Raw genomic sequence first — 18,713 nt, forward strand, 5'->3', positions numbered from 1 at the left:
TCGAGATAATGTATCAAAGAATCAACCGTGGCTACGCCCTTCGTTACCCATTCCACGAAGCTACTAAACGCCTCGAAGTATGCACAAGAAAGGGAGCACCCCACAGGAAGGCACCGATCAACGTAAAACCCCCCCTTTCCAAAAACATCCCAACAATCGTTGACTCTCGAGATGAACTGGCAGCAATCGAAAAGCCGCCTTGATATCAGTTTTTACTAACAGCGCGGAAGCCCCCGCCCTTCAAACTAACACCACTGCTTTGTCAAAGGACGTGTAAACTACCGAGCATAAATCATGATCAATCCCGTCATTCACCGACGACCCCCTAGGAAAATGCTGAAGCAAATGAAATTTTAGGGGCTCGCGCTTTGGCACTATTCCCAAGGGGGATACAATTAAATTCTCTATCGGCGGATCAACGAAAGGGCCCGCCATGCGACCTAACGAAACTTCTTTAAAAAGTTTTGCCGAAACGACCTCAGAGTGCAGATAAGCCGACATAAGATTGCGCCGTGTAACCGGAACCTCATGAGGAGGAGGGGGAATAACAAAACCAAAACTAAACCCCTCATAAATTAATTGGCCGCAATCCTATCTGGGTATTCATTTAGATACGGGGCCATCTTTTCCACCCTCACCGGTGACACCCCCTTGACCAGTCGAGGTGGACTGATTACCCAACCGCTTCCCCTTCCGCATACATTTTGCAGCCCCGTGCGAGAATCCATTGCATTCTGAACACACGTGTTTAAATTTACAGGTAGCCCCGAACTTACACTGGCCATCATTGAATTGCCAGCAAAAACCAAGTTTTGACCCAGAGCCCTGCCCGGCCTAGCTAGACTGATCTCCGTGCTCGACGCTCCCAGGAAAGGACTGCTTAACTGGAGCTGTCACCCTTAACCACAACACAATATCCTTTCGATCCCACCGAATCGCCGGGCGAACCGCCTTGCGCTGGCGAAACTGCTCATCGTATGCAACCACGCCTGACCACCATATGCCCTATAAGCTTCACCGATGGCATCTAAATAGCAGAATAACGCCGGGCAATTTTCAGGTGCCTTTTCCCCGATCACACTAGCCAAAATTGACAAAGCTTGCAACCAATTGACGAACGTCTGCGGGATAAGCCTATACCGCCAACATTCCTCCTCCTCCTTCTTAGGGCTTATTTAGACGAACGTGTAATACGTCCGTGCAACGTGCATGATTTTCACGCGCCTCGGACGGCCCTATGTTAGTCTATGGTGCCGTGCAGACTGTCCGTGAGTTTCACGCAGCCTGAGTCCGCTGCGTAAAACTCACGACATGTCCAATATTTGTGCGTTGTTGACTTCAATGGGTGCGTGAAAATCACACACAGCACACAGAAGCACTTCCGTGTGACGCGCGTGATTCGCGCAACAGCAGTAAAAAGTATGAATGAAAACAGAAAAGCACCACGTGCTTTTCTGTTTACAAACATACAGACAGAGTGTCATAATGATGGCGGCTGCGCGAAAATCACGCAGCAACGCATAATATGGTGATGACACACGGAGCTGTTAAGTACCTTTTGCACATGCAAAACGTCAGGTTTTTTGCGCGCGCAAAATGCACACGCTTGTGTAAATCCGGCCTTACTCTCATCCCGCTTGCCTTTATCCAAATTGAACTTTGCAAGCGGCAGAAGAGAGAAGATCTCAACATACTCGTCTTTCCAAATCCCCTCGCGGACCTCCTGTTTAACCCCTTAGTGACCAACAATACGCCTTTTCACGTTCGTCACTAAGGGGCCTTAGGCTAGGCTGACGCCTTTTCACGTTAGCCTAGTCTAAGTCCAGCACGGGTCTCCCGTGCAGGCTGGAGCCAGGGCTCAGCTGTCTGATGACAGCTGAGCTCCTGCTCCAACGCCCGCAATCGAAGTTTACTTCGATCGCAGCCGTTTAACCCGTTAAATGCCGCCGTCAATAGCGACCGCGGCATTTAATTTGTTTACAGAGGGAGTGCGCTCCCTCTGTCACCCATCGGCGGCCCGCAAATGCAATCGCGGGTCTCCGATGGGTTGTCATGGCAGCCGGGGGCTTGATAAAAGCCCCCAGGTCTGCCTTGGACATATGCCTGTTAGGACGCGCCGTAGGCAAGTCCTAACAGATTGCCTGTCAGATTTACACTGACAGGCAATAATGCTCTGGTATACGAAGTATACCAAAGCATTACAGCAGCGATCTGAAGATCGCATAGTAAAGTCCCCTAGTGGGACTAATGAAATAAATAATAAATGTGAAATAAAGATTATTAATAAAAATGACAGTAAAAAAAGTGGTTTTATTTAGTAAAAGTGTAAAAAAATAAATAAAAGTACACATATATGGTATTGCCGTGACCGTGATGACTCCATTAATAAAGTTAACCCCTTAGTGACCAGCCCATTTTAGGCCTTAATGACCAAGCTATTTTATTTGTTTTTCTATAGTCGCATTCAAAGAGCTATAACGTTCTTATTTCTTCGTCTACATAGCTGTATGAGGACTTGTTTTTTGCGGGATTAGTTGTGCTTTTTAATAGCACCATTTTTGGGTACATATAATTTTTATATTAACTTTCATTAACCTTTTTGGGGGGGATTATAAAAAAAACTGAAATTCCACCATTGTTCTATGCGTTTTTAAATTGACGCCGTTCACTATGCGACGTAAATAACATGTTACCTTTATTCTATGGGTCGGTACGATTACGGCGATACCACATATGTGGAGGTTTTTTTATGTTTTACGACTTTTGCACAATAAAAACACTTTTGAACTAAAATTATTTGTTTTTGCCTCGTCGCTTTCCAAGAGCCGTAATTTTTTTATTTTTCCATCAATCTAGTGATTTTTTGGGCTTGTTTTCTGCGAGACAAGACGTAGTTTTGAATGGTACTGTTTTGGGGTACATGGGACTTATTGATTCATTTTTATTATGACTTTTTTGGGGGGCAATGAAAAAAAATTGCAATTTCGCCATAGTTTTTTGCGTTTTTTTTTTACGGTGTTCACTTTGCGGTTTAAATTACATATTAACTTTATTAATGGAGTCATTACGGTCGCGGCGATACCACATATGTGTACTTTTTTTTTTTTTTACACTTTTACTAAATAAAACCACTTTTTATGGAAAAAAATGGTTTTATTTATTTTTTTACTGTACTTTTTATTAATAATCTTTATTTCACTTTGATGACTGATTTTATTAGTCCCACTAGGGGACTTTACTGTGCGATGTTCCGATCGCTGCTATAATGCTCTGGTGTACTTCGTATACCAGAACATTATTGCCTGTCAGTGTAAATCTGACAGGCCATCTGTTAGGACGTGCCTCCGGCGCGTCCTAACAGGCATATGTCCAGGGCAGACCTGGGGGCTTTTATCAGTCCCCCGGCTGCCATGACACCCCATCGGAGACCCGCGATTGCATTCGCGGGCCGCCGATGGGTGACAGAGGGAGCGCACTCCCTCTGTAAACAAAGTTAAATGCCGCGGTCGCTATTGACGGCGGCATTTAACGGGTTAAACGCCCGCGATCGAAGTAAACTTCGATCGCGGGCGTTGGAGCAGGAGCTCAGCTGTCATCAGACAGCAGAGCCCCGGCTCCTGCCTGCACGGGAGACCCGTGCAGGACTTAGACTAGGCTGACGTGAAAAGGCGTCAGCCTAGCCTAAAGCCCCTTAGTGAATCACGTAAAAAGGCGTATTAGTGGTCACTAAGGGGTTAATATGTAATTTAAACCGCAAGGTGAACACCGTAAAAAAAAAAACGTAAAAAACAATGGCGAAAAAGTCATAATAAAAATGAATCAATAAGTCTCATGCAACCCCAAAACAGTACCAATCAAAACTACGTCTCGTCCCGCAGAAAACAAGTCTAAAAAAATAACTACGTTGATGGAAAAATTAAAAAGTTACGGCTCTTGGAAAGCTACGATGCAAAAACAAATAATTTTAGTTCAACAGTGTTTTTATTGTGCAAAAGTCGTAAAACATAAAAAACCTCTATATATGTGGCATCGCCGTAATCGTACCAACCCATAAAATAAAGGTAACGTGTTATTTACGCCGCACAGTGAACGGCGTCAATTTAAAAACGCATAGAACAATGGTGGAATTTCAGGTTTTTTTTAAGATCCCCACAAAAAAAAGTTAATAAAAAAATTATATGTACCCTAAAATGGTGCTATTAAAAAGTACAGCTAATCCCGCAAAAAACAAGTCCTCATACAGCCATGTAGACGAAAAAATAAAAAAGTTATAGCTCTTTGAATGCGACTATGGAAAAACTAATAAAATAGCTTGGTCATTAGGGCCTAAAATAGGCTGGTCACTAAGGGGTTAAGGTGAGCCCCTAACGTGCCCTCAAAACAAACGTAAACCTCGCCACGAGCACGATCATCGAGCCGAATTCTATCCCCATCCTTTTGCGTCTCGGTATGTACTGACACCGCAACCGCCTCCCTGGACACCCCTTAATCTTCCCCGACAATGGGACGCACCGGTATCGCCTCCCCAGCTTGACGAGAACCTTCCCAGACTCCAACCGGGGACCCCGCCGCGATTAAAGGCGCCGATGCCCTATCTAACCGCCCGACTAACTCCCGCAAACAACCCAATAAATCTGTTAAACGGTCACGCCCTGCAGCGCCACTAACGACGTCCGATGCATCCACGCTCACAGACCCCCCACCCACAACACCCGACATAAAAATTGCTGGATACGATAAAGAAGGAGTTACATACTCACCAGACTGCCCAGGAGCTGTGCTTCCGCCAGCCGGAAAATTCTGACCACGCTGAGACACGTCCAACTCGCCATCTTCCAACTCCTCTAGCGCTGATGACTGGCAATCACACCGACATCTACGACACGGGGACCCCGGCGTACTGGCAGATGGGTCGGCAACCTGCCGCCCGACTGAAGGGACCCAGACTTCCAACCGGACCTGTTGCCTCACTGCTGCTGACGATCTTGGCGTCCTCCCTGACGACCTCGAAGAAGCCAGCCCCCTGGCCGGAACATCACCATGCGGGGCGGCCGTGGACATCACCCTGGGAACGGCATCAGAAGGAGGTGGCGTGACTGAGAGCTCGACCTGTGACTCCCTATGGACCGCCGAGCCCCGTCGCGGCTGAGGATTCCTGCCAGGCCACAGGACCTGAGAGGAGACAGCCATCCCAGGTGCCTGGCCTGCAGCGTCCTTAGAAGGGCTCCTCCTGCAACGCCGGACCCGCGGGACCACCTCTGGGCTAAGCCTCTCTGGTGGGCGAGAACGCCGGGAGCGGCGGGGTGACCGTGCCTGAGCAGCCGCCGCTCCTGACGGTGCATGCTCCTCCATTATAGCAGGAGCATCATTTAATGATTCCCGTCCCGCCACCATGCCACCGGAAATAGAGAGGGGGCCGTGGGAGGGTAGCATGTCTGGCCCAGCGGTGGACACAGAGTGCCGGGCTCAGCGTGAAGAGGGGCCAGCCTGCGGTATCCTGGCCAGCGCCGCAACAGTCTCCTCTAGCCACCCCGGACCGTGAAATGCAGCTGCAGCACGGAGCTGCTCCAGCATCCTGTCGGCGGACGCCATGAGTCAGGTAAGAGCAAGGGCAGTGGGAGTTTACTACTTTACTTGTTCTTCTTCCCGCTGCTTCGGGCTCAATGCGGAAGAACCGTTATCCAATCCCCAACTCCTCCCTTCCCCAACTTCTCCTTGACCTCCCCTGCACTAACCCCTTCCTGACAAAATTAATTAACCCCTTCCCTCATATAGCAGGCATGGAGGCTTCCCCTTAAGCCCTCCGTGTGCAGTCCAGCCTCTCCTTTCATATCATATTTAGGCCTTCTGTCCGAGGTATATGCTAGGAAGACTCTCGATATATACCACCAAGGAAAGGCCCAAACGAATCCAACTGTATGTCATACAGTGCGGTACGTCGCCATGGACTGGCCCTGGGAAGACTCCTGAAGTCACTGACCATGTTTCGATAGTAACGTCAGGAGCAGTGCTGGACTCCATGGGCAGAGCATTAGCTAATGCTCTGCTCGTGGACTCCAGCGATAGGAAACTTCTGGCGTCACTGTCTATATATATAAATATATATATGTATTACAAAAGTTCTGGAATTTTGGATTCAAAGGTTGGTAAATATAAAAAAAAGATAGATAAACATTTAAAATATATACTTCTCACATTAAATATTCAGTAGACAATTGTCTTTCATCTTTATTGACACAAAAATCTAAATCCGGCAATAAAAGCATCATTTTTTTTTAACATAAATTGCACCCAAATCATAAAACACCAAAATTCTCCGGTTCCTTATAAAAGCCATACAAGCAGCATATAGAAATGTGATTCCAAAGTTTCCAAATGGGGTTTAATTTACCTTGTACTCTACTATTTAGAGATAAAGAGATTGTCTGTTTTTTTTTGTATAAATAAAGCTAATTGAAAGGAGCACTGCTCGTGGTCTTAATCAATCCTGTTCAATTAACTTTATTTATAAAAACAAAACCCACAAAAAAAAAAAAAGACAACCTAAATCAGCTTTACACAAGTTTAAAGCAGTTGACCAACTTTGGACAATCCCTACTTGTTAGAAGGATCCCTTGATGATTAGCTAATCACAAGGGTCCCTCTGTTGGGACCCCCAGCGATCAACTGTAATCTGTGGCAGTGTTTATATTCCCCTGCAGCGCCATCACAGGGGAAATGACACATAGTCTATTTACAGGGTGGGCCATTTATATGGATACACCTAAATAAAATGGGAATGGTTGGTGATATTAACTTCCTGTTTGTGGCACATTAGTATATGGAAGGGGGGAAACTTTTCAAGCTGGGTGTTGACCATGGCGGCCATTTTGAAGTTGGCCATTTTGTATCCAACTTTAGTTTTTTCAATGGGAAGAGGGTCATTTGACACATCAAACTTATCGAGGATTTCACAAGAAAAACAATGGTGTGCTTGGTTTTAAAGGAACAGTGTCATGGCAAATAATTTTTTTTATATGTTAAAGATGTTAGTGCTTTAATAAAAACGTTTTTATTCATTTGTGTGTTTGTGTTTTACTTTTTCTTATTTTTACACTTTTTCTTCCCTATGGGGGCTGCCATTTTTTGTTCCATTTCTGTGTGTGTCGATTAACGACACACACAGACATGGAGTACGGCAGCCACAGTCCCATAGGGACTGCGAACGGCTCCCGTCCCATTGACTGCCGTGTACGGCGTCTGTGTGGGAACTGCGCATGCGCCGCTCCCACACAGTCCTATTCGAAATTGGCGCCGTCCGGCGCCATTTTCCTATGGACCGGAAGTCGCGGCCGGACAGTAATATTACTACTTCCGGTCGCGGCTTCCGGACTTGTGCACATGGAACAGCGGCAGCAAAGGGAGCGGACGGGCCGGAGGGAGACGCGGCGGCAGGAGCAGGTAAGAGATTTCAATGTATGTTAGTGTTTGTGTGTGTTTACTACTGTATGTAAACCTACTACACTGTGGGTTACCTCAAAAAATTGCGACACACAGTGTAGGAGGTTAAACCTTTCAAACCCCTCGTTTATCCCGGCACTAGCCAGGATAAAGGAGGGGGGGATGCTGAGAGCTCACTAGAGCGAGGGCTTTTAACCCAATGTTGCAATGCTGCAATTTTGGGAACTAGCTCCATCTAGTGACCAAAAATGGGTAGTATTATAAATTAGAATTAATTTATAATATTTCCTGACTATTTCCTGACTCGTGAAAAAAATAAAAAAAATTTGAACCATGTTTAATCACCCACACACTAAATGTTTAATTTTTAAAAAAAAAACATGTTTTTCTGGCAACACATTCCCTTTAACGTTACTTTATTCTTTCATGAGTTATTTACAAGTTTCTGACCACTTATAAAATGTGTTCAAAGTGCTGCCCATTGTGTTGGATTGTCAATGCAACCCTCTTCTCCCATTCTTCACACAATGATAGCAACACCGCAAAAGAAATGCTAGCACAGGCTTCCAGTATCCGTAGTTTCAGTTGCTGCACATCTTCACAGCATAGACAATCAATGGAAACCTCAAGGCCACGGGATATCTGAAATTGCTACATGATGATGTTTTTCCCTCTTTATGCACTGAAGCTGGCACGTTCCCTGAGTTTTTCCAGCAAGATGGTGCACCACCACATTATGGGTGTCAGGTCCGAGCATTCCTAGATGAACAGTTTCCTGGAAAGTGGATTGGTCATCGTGGGCCAGTTGAATGGCCCCCTAGGTCTCCCGATCTGGTCAACACCCAGCTTGAAAAGTTTCCCCCCTTCCATATACTAATGTGCCACAAACAGGAAGTTAATATCACCAACCATTCCCATTTTATTTAGGTGTATCCATATAAATGGCCCACCCTGTAAATAGACTATGTGTCATTTCCCCTGTGATGGCGCTGCAGGGGAATATAAACACTGCCACAGATTACAGTTGATCGCTGGGGGTCCCAACAGAGGGACCCTTGTGATTAGCTAATCATCAAGGGATCCTTCTAACAAGTAGGGATTGTCCAAAGTTGGTCAACTGCTTTAAACTTGTGTAAAGCTGATTTAGGTTGTCTGTATATCAATAGGCTGTCTACGTAATATGGGGCAAGACAGGTCTTTCAGAGCAAGAGTTGCTCTTTGTAACAGTTCTCCACTCTGGCCAAGAGATGAGGATCCTGAACAGAAGACCCCCTCTATTAACTCAATTCTCTAATAGGGGTTATGACTGGGTTTTCTTATGTAGACAACCCATTAAAAGCCTGTTTCACATGAGCATAATACAGACATTATTTTATGGCTGTAAATTCTGGCCTAAACTCGGGTCTGAAGGCCCAAATTAAAAATATCATAAATTCCCATGATGGGCTTTGATTTGTGGCCATAATATAAGTGCAGGAATTTACCCATATTACGCTCTTCTCTAAATTGAAAAATTCACAGAGTGATGGCATTTACCTCAATATTTTACTCCCTTCAGTCTAGGACCAGGAGTTACGTGGAGCTCTTTGGTGGGGTCCTTACTTTTTGGCTGCTTGTGCTACCCAGGACATTTAATAGAGTCTTCATGGGAGAATGTGTTTCCACCAACGGATGATTCCACCAATGAATTTTTTGTTAATAACTTGTTCTGACCCTGCAGAGTCAGGGCAAGAACATCCTTGGTGACCACAATGTCCCCTTCATATCCCAGGCAGGCACAGGGACGTCTAAAGCAGAATTACAGTGTAAAGACTGTGACAAACAGTTCCTCATATCTCAGCTTCCTGGACTCCTGGGCTTACTGCAGTTACACTTAGAATATAGTATGTTAGAAAAATTCGGAGTTATAGAAGACATTAAAAATTATACATCATCTTTTTCTTTTTTAAAGAAAACACTTGGCCAGTGAGAAAATAAAAGTTATGATAAGAGCAAGACCAAAGTGGACATCGACACACCCATCACAAACAAAACTGCTGGTGACAGTGCAGTAGAAGTGGATTTGCTGCACCTAATGCTTATCTTCATTTCTCCAGTTATGCTGGTGTTGGCAGTGCCATCGTAGTTTGTGCACATGCTTTCAGTGGCACATCCTGCCATGGCCATGATTGGTTTTGAGGGATCTGTAAAAAAAAGACGATATCAACAGATTTAGAATTAATCATAAGTCCATCATGGTTGAAGAGTTCATTTATTTTTCACGATCTTCCACCAAAGGTAAAGGCCAAAGGACAGGGACTGGCATCCCAGACCTTTCCTGAATAATTGGGTCAATGGTCATTTGCTTTACAGCACTTGTGCATAGGTGCATTAAAATGGTTGTCTGATTTAGAAGACCCTTTTTCAAATACTGTATTACATTTATTTTTTTTATTAATAATGGGGGTTGTCAACTGTTTAGGAGCCTCGTCTATTAGCCAGAGCGGTGAGGGGCTACAAAGAGAATATCTCATTTGGGAGGACCTAGCATATCCATGGATTACATAGACTGTCTGTAATGTCGGGGTAGGGAGACAGACTGGTGAGCCCTAATCTACCCGCCACTCAGTCCCTGCCTACTTGAACGGCCCGTCCTAGGCAACGGCGTACAACTGGACGACGGTCCCTACGCTCAATATGTGCACGACAGACAAACAGACAAGGGTACACAGAAGCTAAGGGAAATGGGGCAGTTGCCCACGGCAACACAGTGAGCAACAAAAGTAGTGAACGAGCCGAGTCAAACCAGGAGTGTACGAGGTACCAAACGCAGAGCAGGAGTGTAGTCAGTAAAGCCAGGGTCGATATGAAGCAGAGGTCAATAGTAATAGCAGGAACAGCAGAGCCAGGAAACAAGAGAGAATCACAGGCAAAGAAAAGCAGCAAATGAAGGTATAAATAGACCAAGGGTGGGAGCTAGAACCATCTGGCCAGGCTGTGATAGGTTCTCCCACTCCTCAGCCTACTAGCCTGAGTGGTAGCAGATCGAGTCACTCTGTGAGACCTAGGCACAGATGCAGTCTGATTAACCACGGGCGTCAACACAGAAGCTGTGTCTGGCAGATCCTTTACACTGTCTATCAATTTAACTGAGGACAGTTTAATACTTTATTTCTCCTGTGGTGGCGCTGCAGGGGAATTGAACACTTACTGCCAGGTTCCCTCACAGATTACAGCTGATCGCTGGGGGGACATCCTGTGATCAACTTTTCATCAAGACTCCCTAGAAAGGGCTTGTACAATTTGTACAAAATGAACAACCTCTTTAAGGCAAATTACCGAAATTAAGAAGACCTATATAAGCAGTTTGTCAACTTCTGGAGCCTGGACTTTTTGTTTCAGGACTGAGAGCTTCCAGTCCAGGATGAGGCAAACCTTATTAATAATGAACTTGTTATGCTGCGATAGACTGTCTTGAGTTTTACTTTTTATACCACACATGACCACTTGGTGTGTTGTTCAGAGAACATATTTGTATAATTTATCTTAGTACTTACCTGTGGCAGAAATAATTGAGTATCTGGTACATCGGGTTTCTTTTCCGGTGCACTCAATTTTGTTATCTGGCACACATGTTGAAGATGTTAATGTGAAACAAGAGGGGCAGGTCAAACCATTTTTATCTGTATTATGAGATGATACTACAATCAAAGAGGAAATATAGGGGTCGGTTAATTGGGTTATTTTACACATTGAATCTATTATTGAAAAATGCCATGATATTTTATCATAAGAACTTAACAAAAAAACAACTATAAAATAAAAAAAAAATAGGAAAAATAATCTAGGGAAAAAAATCAATTACCTATTGGTGCTGTTGGAGTGCATTTATCAGTTTTGCAGCAGCCAATGTTTATATCTTGGGTGTAAAGCGAATTACTGAGGCTCTTGAGTTTATCGCATTCGGATGACATTCCACATCCTCTCACCATTATGTAAGTTGTTATCTTATATGTTGACACTAAATGAGAAATAAGTTAAAGACTTTAGAATGTAAGATGATGATGGCCCAACCTCACTATAACATTGTAGGAGAAAAAGAGAGAGAGGAAGGAGAGAAATTAGCATTAGCTGCCCTACTGAAGGGGCACCGCAGACGTGCTGGCACCCGAGGGTTGCATTCACCATTACTCCCAATAATGATTGTATAATAGTATTATTAGGTCATTGTACAGACTGTTATTAGATTACCTTATGTATTGAGTTGTTCTTTGGTCATTGTGTGGTAAGTTTTTAGGCATTGTGCGCCACTATTACTGAGGCACTGTACAGTATATTATTTTGCATTGTTATTTAGGCAACTGTATGGTGCTTATGAGTATGCAGTTACACTGTATTACAATATATATATACATATATATATATATATATATATATATATATATATATATATATATATATATATATATATATATATATGTATATATATATATATATATATACACTACTGTTCAAAAGTTTGGGGTCACCCAGACAATTTTGTGTTTTCCATGAAAACACAAACTTATATTTATCAAATGAGTTGCAAAATGACTAGAAAATATAGTCAAGACATTGACAAGGTTAGAAATAATGATTTTTATTTGAAATAATAATTTTCTCCTTCAAACTCTGCTTTGGTCTTGGAATGCTCCATTTGAGGCAATTACAGCATTGCAGACCTTTGGCATTCTAGCTGTTAATTTGCTGAGGTAATCGGGAGAAATTTCACCCCATGCTTCCAGAAGGCCCTCCCACAAGTTGGATTGGCTTGATGGGCACTTCTTGCGTACCATACGGTCAAGCTGCTCCCACAACAGCTCTATGGGGTTGAGATCTGGTGACTGCGCTGGGCACTCCATTACAGATAGAATACCACTGAAGGCCAGCATCCCGGAGTCGCCTCTTCACTGTAGACGTTGACACTGGCGTTTTGCGGGTACTATTTAATGAAGCTGCCAGTTGAGGACTTGTGAGGCGTCTATTTCTCAAACTAGAGACTCTAATGTACTTGTCTTGTTGCTCAGTTGTGCAGCGGGGCCACCCACTTCTCTTTCTACTCTGGTTAGAGCCTGTTTGTGCTGTCCTCTGAAGGGAGTAGTACACACCGTTGTAGGAAATCTTCAGTTTCTTGGCAATTTCTCGCATGGAATAGCCTTCATTTTTAAGAACAAGAATAGACTGTCGAGTTTCACATGAAAGCTCTCTTTTTCTAGCCATTTTGAGAGTTTAATCGAACCCACAAATGTAATGCTCCAGATTCTCAACTAGCTCAAAGGGAGGTCAGTTTTATAGCTCCTCTAAACAGCAAAACTGTTTACAGCGGTGCTAACATAATTGCACAAGGGTTTTCAAGTGTTTTCTAATCATCCATTAGCCTTCTAACACAGTTAGCAAACACAATGTACCATTAGAACACTGGAGTGATGGTTGCTGGAAATTGGCCTCTATACACCTATGTAGATATTGCATTAAAAACAAGACGTTTGCAGCTAGAATAGCCATTTAACACATTAACAATGTATAGAGTGTATTTCTGATTAATTTAATGTTATCTTCATTGAAAAAAACTGTGCTTTTCTTTCAAAAATAAGGAAATTTCTAAGTGACCCTAAACTTTTGAACGGTAGTGTATATGTATATATATATATGTATATATATATATATATATATATATATATATATATTGTAATATATATATATATATATATATATATATATATATATATATATATATATATATGGGGGTTGCCAACATAACATACTGCATTGGAGTAGAGGAAGAATAAAACAGGACAGAGAGATTGAAAATGGAAGTATTAGAAAGGGGAGGGAAAGGAAAGAGAGGGAAGTGAGGGAATTAATAGATAGAAATTAGAGAAGGCCGAAGGGGAGACAATAGGAAAATGAAAGGGAAAAGAGAAGAGGAGCAGAGAAAAATTAAAGAGTAGGGGAAGAAAAAGAAGAGAAGGGAAGAGATAGGAAAGATAGAGAAGGGAGTTAAAGTGAAGATAAGGAAGGGAAGCAAACAGGCAAGAAGGGAAGGTAAAGAAAGGGAGGGGAAGGGAAGGGAAGTTAAGAGTATGGAAGGGGGAAAAGAGAAGAGGAGGGAAGGGAGGGGTAGAGAAGTGGAAGGGAGGGGAAGTGAAGAGCAGGGAAGATAAGAGAAAAGGAAGAGAGGAGAAGAGAAGAGAAGGGAGGGGAAGAGAAGAGAAGGGAAGAGAAAGGAAGGGAAGATAATAAAGTTCAAGTAAAGAGAAGGAAGGGAAGCAAAGCGAAAAGAAGGGAAGATTAAAAGAAATGGAAGAGAAGGGAGGGGAAGGGAAGAGCGAAGATATATAAAATAAGGGGCAGTAGGGGAGAGGGAGAGAAAGAAAGGGGAAGAGAAGATGGGATAGAAGAAATGAGCAGAATGGAATGGAAAGAGACAGAGTGCTAGAGTAAGAGTAGAGGAAAAGGTGTAAAAGAAAAATAAGGAGAGAGCAGGAGCAAGATTTAGAAAAAGTCAAGAAAGAGCGAGATGAAAAGTAATAGAGACAAAGGACAGAGAAATAGAGGACAGAGATAGCAAAGAGAGAGAGAGAGAGAGAGAGAGAAGGGAAGAGGAGACAAAAAAAGAGTGGAGAGAAATGGAAAAAAACGAAGGAAAAAAATAATTGGAGGTAGTAGAAGAGGGAGAGTGGTGAGAGTCATTGTCTTATATAATTGTTCCATTAGGAGTAGTAGTCTGCCATGTGACCCACCATACAAATTTACTTTTAAACAACACATACATTCGCTACAAAAGAAATAGAATTGTATACAAGATAAATACTTTTGGTTTCGGTGTACATTGAGGTACAGACATCTTCAGTGGACGCGCATGTGATTGCAGACCCGTTGCATGGGACTTGACTTGTACTAGTACAACTTATACAAGTGAGAGAATAACCTGAAAAACATACATAAATACAGTAATAATACATAATGTGAATATTCAGAAGATTAATTTATAAAGCATAAAGACAACAACTCCTTGCACCCAGAGGCTGAAAACCCTGTCCTGACCAAGTGTTGTACAGTTGAGTACGGTGACGCTCCATAACAAACATAAAAATAAGGGCCCCTTTCAGGTGCTGCTTGACACCACCACACTCCAAACCACAGGAGGTCCCGGTGCCCCTACCTAATTTCCATGACTCTAGTACTTGTTTGGTAACATTGTATGACCTGCGGAGATCTCTCTGCAGGTTCTCACCAGCCATTAAAATAGCAACGAGGCCAACCTGGAATGGGCCCCCTCTCTCCAAGGGTCCCATAGGAGCCGCATGATCTTCCTCTATGGTATGTACTGCTTCAAATTGGAGGTCTTGCCTAAAGCGACCAATCTGTTCACTGCCAATACAAGAGCTGAAATCCGATTGGTTGCTATTCACTTGTTTTCATACGTGAGGCCCAAAGGGAAATTTATCACAACTGTTGCAAAGGAAAAATGTAGTTGCCCATCACAGCCAATCACGGCTTTTCACTTGCACAAGTTCTGATATGGGTATATTTATGTTAAATGATTACGCTCGACCCTTTTACACCGATTGTAACCGCCTGACAAATGCAGCGGTACGTCATACAATTGCATAGGTCGTTAAATAAACGCCATGTATACGTTTTTTTGCAGTGGCCAATTGTATATGAAAGCGTGGCAAGCTGTTCTTTCCTATACAGTCAAAATAAGGTATACCGACGTATTCCTGTCCATCAGCTACCAAAAGGGCACTCTATTGGCATCTGTCGGATCTATAGGGGTCTATAGACCCGTACAATGTGTGCGCCAGGAGCATTTTCGACACACCACACGTAGTGTGAATAGACCCTAAATCTGTTCCACTATCTCCCGGCAGGACTTATATACAGAATATGTCGATAGTATCACCTATGTTTACACATGTGCTAACAAATGGCATATTCCACAGTACTGTATGTGCTGCCAGTATATATATTACATTCATTATATGTTTTTTTCCTGGTGTAATCCACTTATGTTTATTTAAATAGGAGGATTAATGTAATAAGATGTCAGGCTATACTCATTAGCAGCACCAAATCTGTCAAGGAGGAGAAGTTGTAAGTAGTACAGATCCCGTCAGGACACGGACTCATGTATTGAACTTGTATAGAGTCCCTGAGACTCTGTATTACTGATCTGTAGACCATCTATGTGCCACCTCCATATAGTAACATATTACGGAGGTATTCTTCCCTAGATTCAATTTAGAGGCATATTTTGAAGCGCCTATACCCCAATATAAAATCTGTAAACGGGCCCAACTTTACCATTCTTACAGTGTGTGACAGAGGGGCCTTTTGACCACTCAGGTATCAGGGCCAAGGTGCAACTGCTACCTCGGCACCCCTATGATTATGCCCCTGGCACCAAAGACATTTATGGGTGCTGGATTACTGCTCCATTTAACTCAGAGGTTGTAAAGTGTCAGGATATGGCCACGGGCATAAAGCCTAACTGTAAAAAATTTTTTAACAAAAATGTTAAAAAATGCATTTAGATTTTTTTTTTCAACAAACAAAAACTCCCCCAATAATGATTATTCAAAGATGTTCTGCAGGTACACATTTTAAAGGTCTCTTGCATCAGCAGTTTTTATTTAAAAAAGAGTACAACAAACAAATTAAAAAAAAGTTGTAAAATAAAACAAATGTTCACAAAAAGCACAAAAACATGAAAAAATAAATACATTTTAAATTCATCAAATTTTTTAATTTTATTTTAAGTCTTTATTACAATACAAAGAATATTTTAACAAATCAGCGGAAAAAAAATCTATAAAAACATCAGATTCATAATAATATATTATTAACCCTATTTACCTAAAAATTCTGCAACCCGAACCTAGCCACCTCCCGCCCGCACCACAAATACCCTATTGAACAATGTCAACATCTACCTTGATGGCCCTGGACTACCGACCTCCCACCTCATCATCTGATGTACAATAATACAAAGTTAACACAGATTTATAGCTTCCTTGCTTTACCCATCCCACCCGCCTCCCTCCAATTCACAACTACCCACCCATCAGCTGCACAATAACATTCATCAAATTTGGTTTAGAAAAAACAAAAAAGGGAGATATTTTTTCTCTCAAAATGTACGGGTGTGAAGTGGTTAAAAGGCAATTACATCAATTGTATTATTTGTAGCCCAAGTGATGGTAATGACCAGGACATAGAACATAAAAAAATGTTTCGATATATCACTGCAAAACACCATGGAACTACACTTCCCAACATCCCTACACACACTATAGTCATTCAATGAAACACATATCTACATAATATGCGGATGGGAGGAGGAAGGCTATCTCATTGTAATTGACTGCCAGGAAGTGATAGGATTCTCTGAGTGACTGTGACAGAGATATTAGCCCCATAAGACCTAACATGGCTGACTATAGTGACTGCCAGATAGCTACTTTAAAAAAAATAATAATTATACTTTGGCTTATTTATACTAAGACTATAATTTCTAACAACAGTCTATGAAAAAAAGATAATTGGAGTGATTAACACCACATTTTTTAAAAGTCGCACGCCTCTCCCATTTTCGACTAAATAAAGATAAAATAAAATCTACAACTGCTATGAGCAGGAGTATATTTGTGCCACATTTTGCACAATTTTCTCTCTTTCTTCTAAAAAAAAATAGTCCAAAACATTTCAAACCATGCCCACTCCCTTAAAATCTGGCAATGAAATTAAAGAAACGTCCCTCATTTTTGCGCAATTGCAATGAATTGCAACTTTTTATGTCACAATTTACACCAAAAACTGATAAATAAATGTGAGCCTTTTTGTTTCAATTTTTCACCATCTCCAAGATCTCTGCTTGCTGTCAATTAATGAGAACATTTGAGTTTACACACCTAGTTCTACTCTCTGAGAAGTGAATACAATTGTAACCAGTTTGGGCAATGCTCTGTGAGCTAAACTGCCTGGACTCCAGACTGATACATTATAGCAAATTAGCAGAGTGGTTTAACCCACAAAGAGTTGTCTAGGCTAATATTGTGTCTATGTGTATGTATGCATATATTTGTATATATGGTGGTATGTATGTATGTATGTATGTATGTATGTATGTATGTTTGTATGTATGTATGTATGTATGTATGTATGGGTGTATTTGTATATATGGCGGTATATATGGTGGTATATATGTATATATGGCATTAAATATGTACGTATGGGTGCATTTGTATATATGGCGGTATATATGGCGGTATATATGTATATATGGCATTATATATGTATGTATGGGTGTATTTGTATATATGGCGGTATATATGTATATATGGCGGTATATATGTATGTATGGGTGTATTTGTATATATGGCTGTATTTTTGTATATAGGGCTGTATCTTTGTATGTATGGGTGTGTTTGTATGTGAATACGTGTTATGTGCGTGGCTATTTTTCCATATTTGTAGCACAGCTGATAACGTAACACCTTATAATGTGTACTGGCAAGATTATCTACAAGATTTCCTAGTGCTTGTAGGATGTTTAAATGTCATCTTAAGCGTTGCGCCCTTATTTTCAGACCTCACATTTACTCAGTGAGTAGTACTGGAGTGTTCTGCCATGATCATGAAGGCGTCACACAATGAGTCATGTACATAAAATTAACAGTCCCCTTCACATGTAGCAGATTTATTACGGTATTTCCGTAGCATTTCTGCAGCAAAATCCGCACCTGTTATAACCGTTGCAGGAGAAATGTGCTGGCACTTCTATCTTTCTTCAGTGATTTAGATGATCACCTGTGGCTTCACCCGCATGACCCACGGCGATCGTCTGATCGCTAGTGAATTTTTATTAAGAGAAGGTTTTGTCCAGATTAGACAAACCCCTTTAAAGGGAGTCTATAGCCGCAAGAGGAGAAGCAGGAGGAAGAAGTCTTCAGTACAGGTAGTTAACCGCTCTGCAACTCATTACTATACCCTAGACCACCAGGGATGTTACCATCAACCACTTCACTCTCCTGGACCACCAGGGATATTACCATCAACTCTTCACTGCCCTGGATTACAGGGAGGTTACCATTAACCACTTCACTGCTCTAGGCCACCAGGGACATCAATTCCTTCATTGTCCTAGACTACCATGGATGTTACCATTTACCCCTTCACTGTCCTAGAACACCAGGGATGTTACCTTCAAACCTTTCACTACCATAGACCAGCAGAGTTGTTACCATTGA

The 18,713-nt window shown here is 42.2% G+C and overlaps 1 protein-coding gene across 1 annotated transcript; it reads right to left on the bottom strand.

Annotated features, from left to right (window-relative positions):
• Positions 1 to 9,058: 9,058 nt before the first annotated feature.
• On the bottom strand, positions 9,059 to 14,423 carry LOC142662289 (phospholipase A2 inhibitor gamma subunit B-like). Its single transcript, XM_075840432.1, has 5 exons — positions 14,273 to 14,423; positions 11,285 to 11,440; positions 10,977 to 11,120; positions 9,470 to 9,623; positions 9,059 to 9,227 (listed from the first exon to the last, which is right to left on the bottom strand). The coding sequence occupies exons 1-5, from the start codon at positions 14,421 to 14,423 to the stop codon at positions 9,059 to 9,061; spliced, it is 774 nt and encodes a 257-aa protein (XP_075696547.1).
• Between the last annotated feature and the right edge of the window lie 4,290 nt (positions 14,424 to 18,713).

The sequence above is a fragment of the Rhinoderma darwinii genome, chromosome 10 (genome assembly GCF_050947455.1).
Source record: "Rhinoderma darwinii isolate aRhiDar2 chromosome 10, aRhiDar2.hap1, whole genome shotgun sequence".
Classification (NCBI taxonomy): domain Eukaryota; kingdom Metazoa; phylum Chordata; class Amphibia; order Anura; family Rhinodermatidae; genus Rhinoderma; species Rhinoderma darwinii.

Bases quoted from the DNA above. Each gene is read 5' to 3' on its own strand.
- LOC142662289 (XM_075840432.1), bottom strand. From the start codon at position 14,423: ATGTATTATTACTGTATTTATGTATGTTTTTCAGGTTATTCTCTCACT. The intron at 11,121-11,284 runs GTAATTGATTTT...CTTTGATTGTAG, and splicing joins CACTCCAACAGCACCAATAG to TATCATCTCATAATACAGAT. The intron at 9,228-9,469 runs GTTTGTGATGGG...ATTCTGCTTTAG, and splicing joins GCACTGTCACCAGCAGTTTT to ACGTCCCTGTGCCTGCCTGG.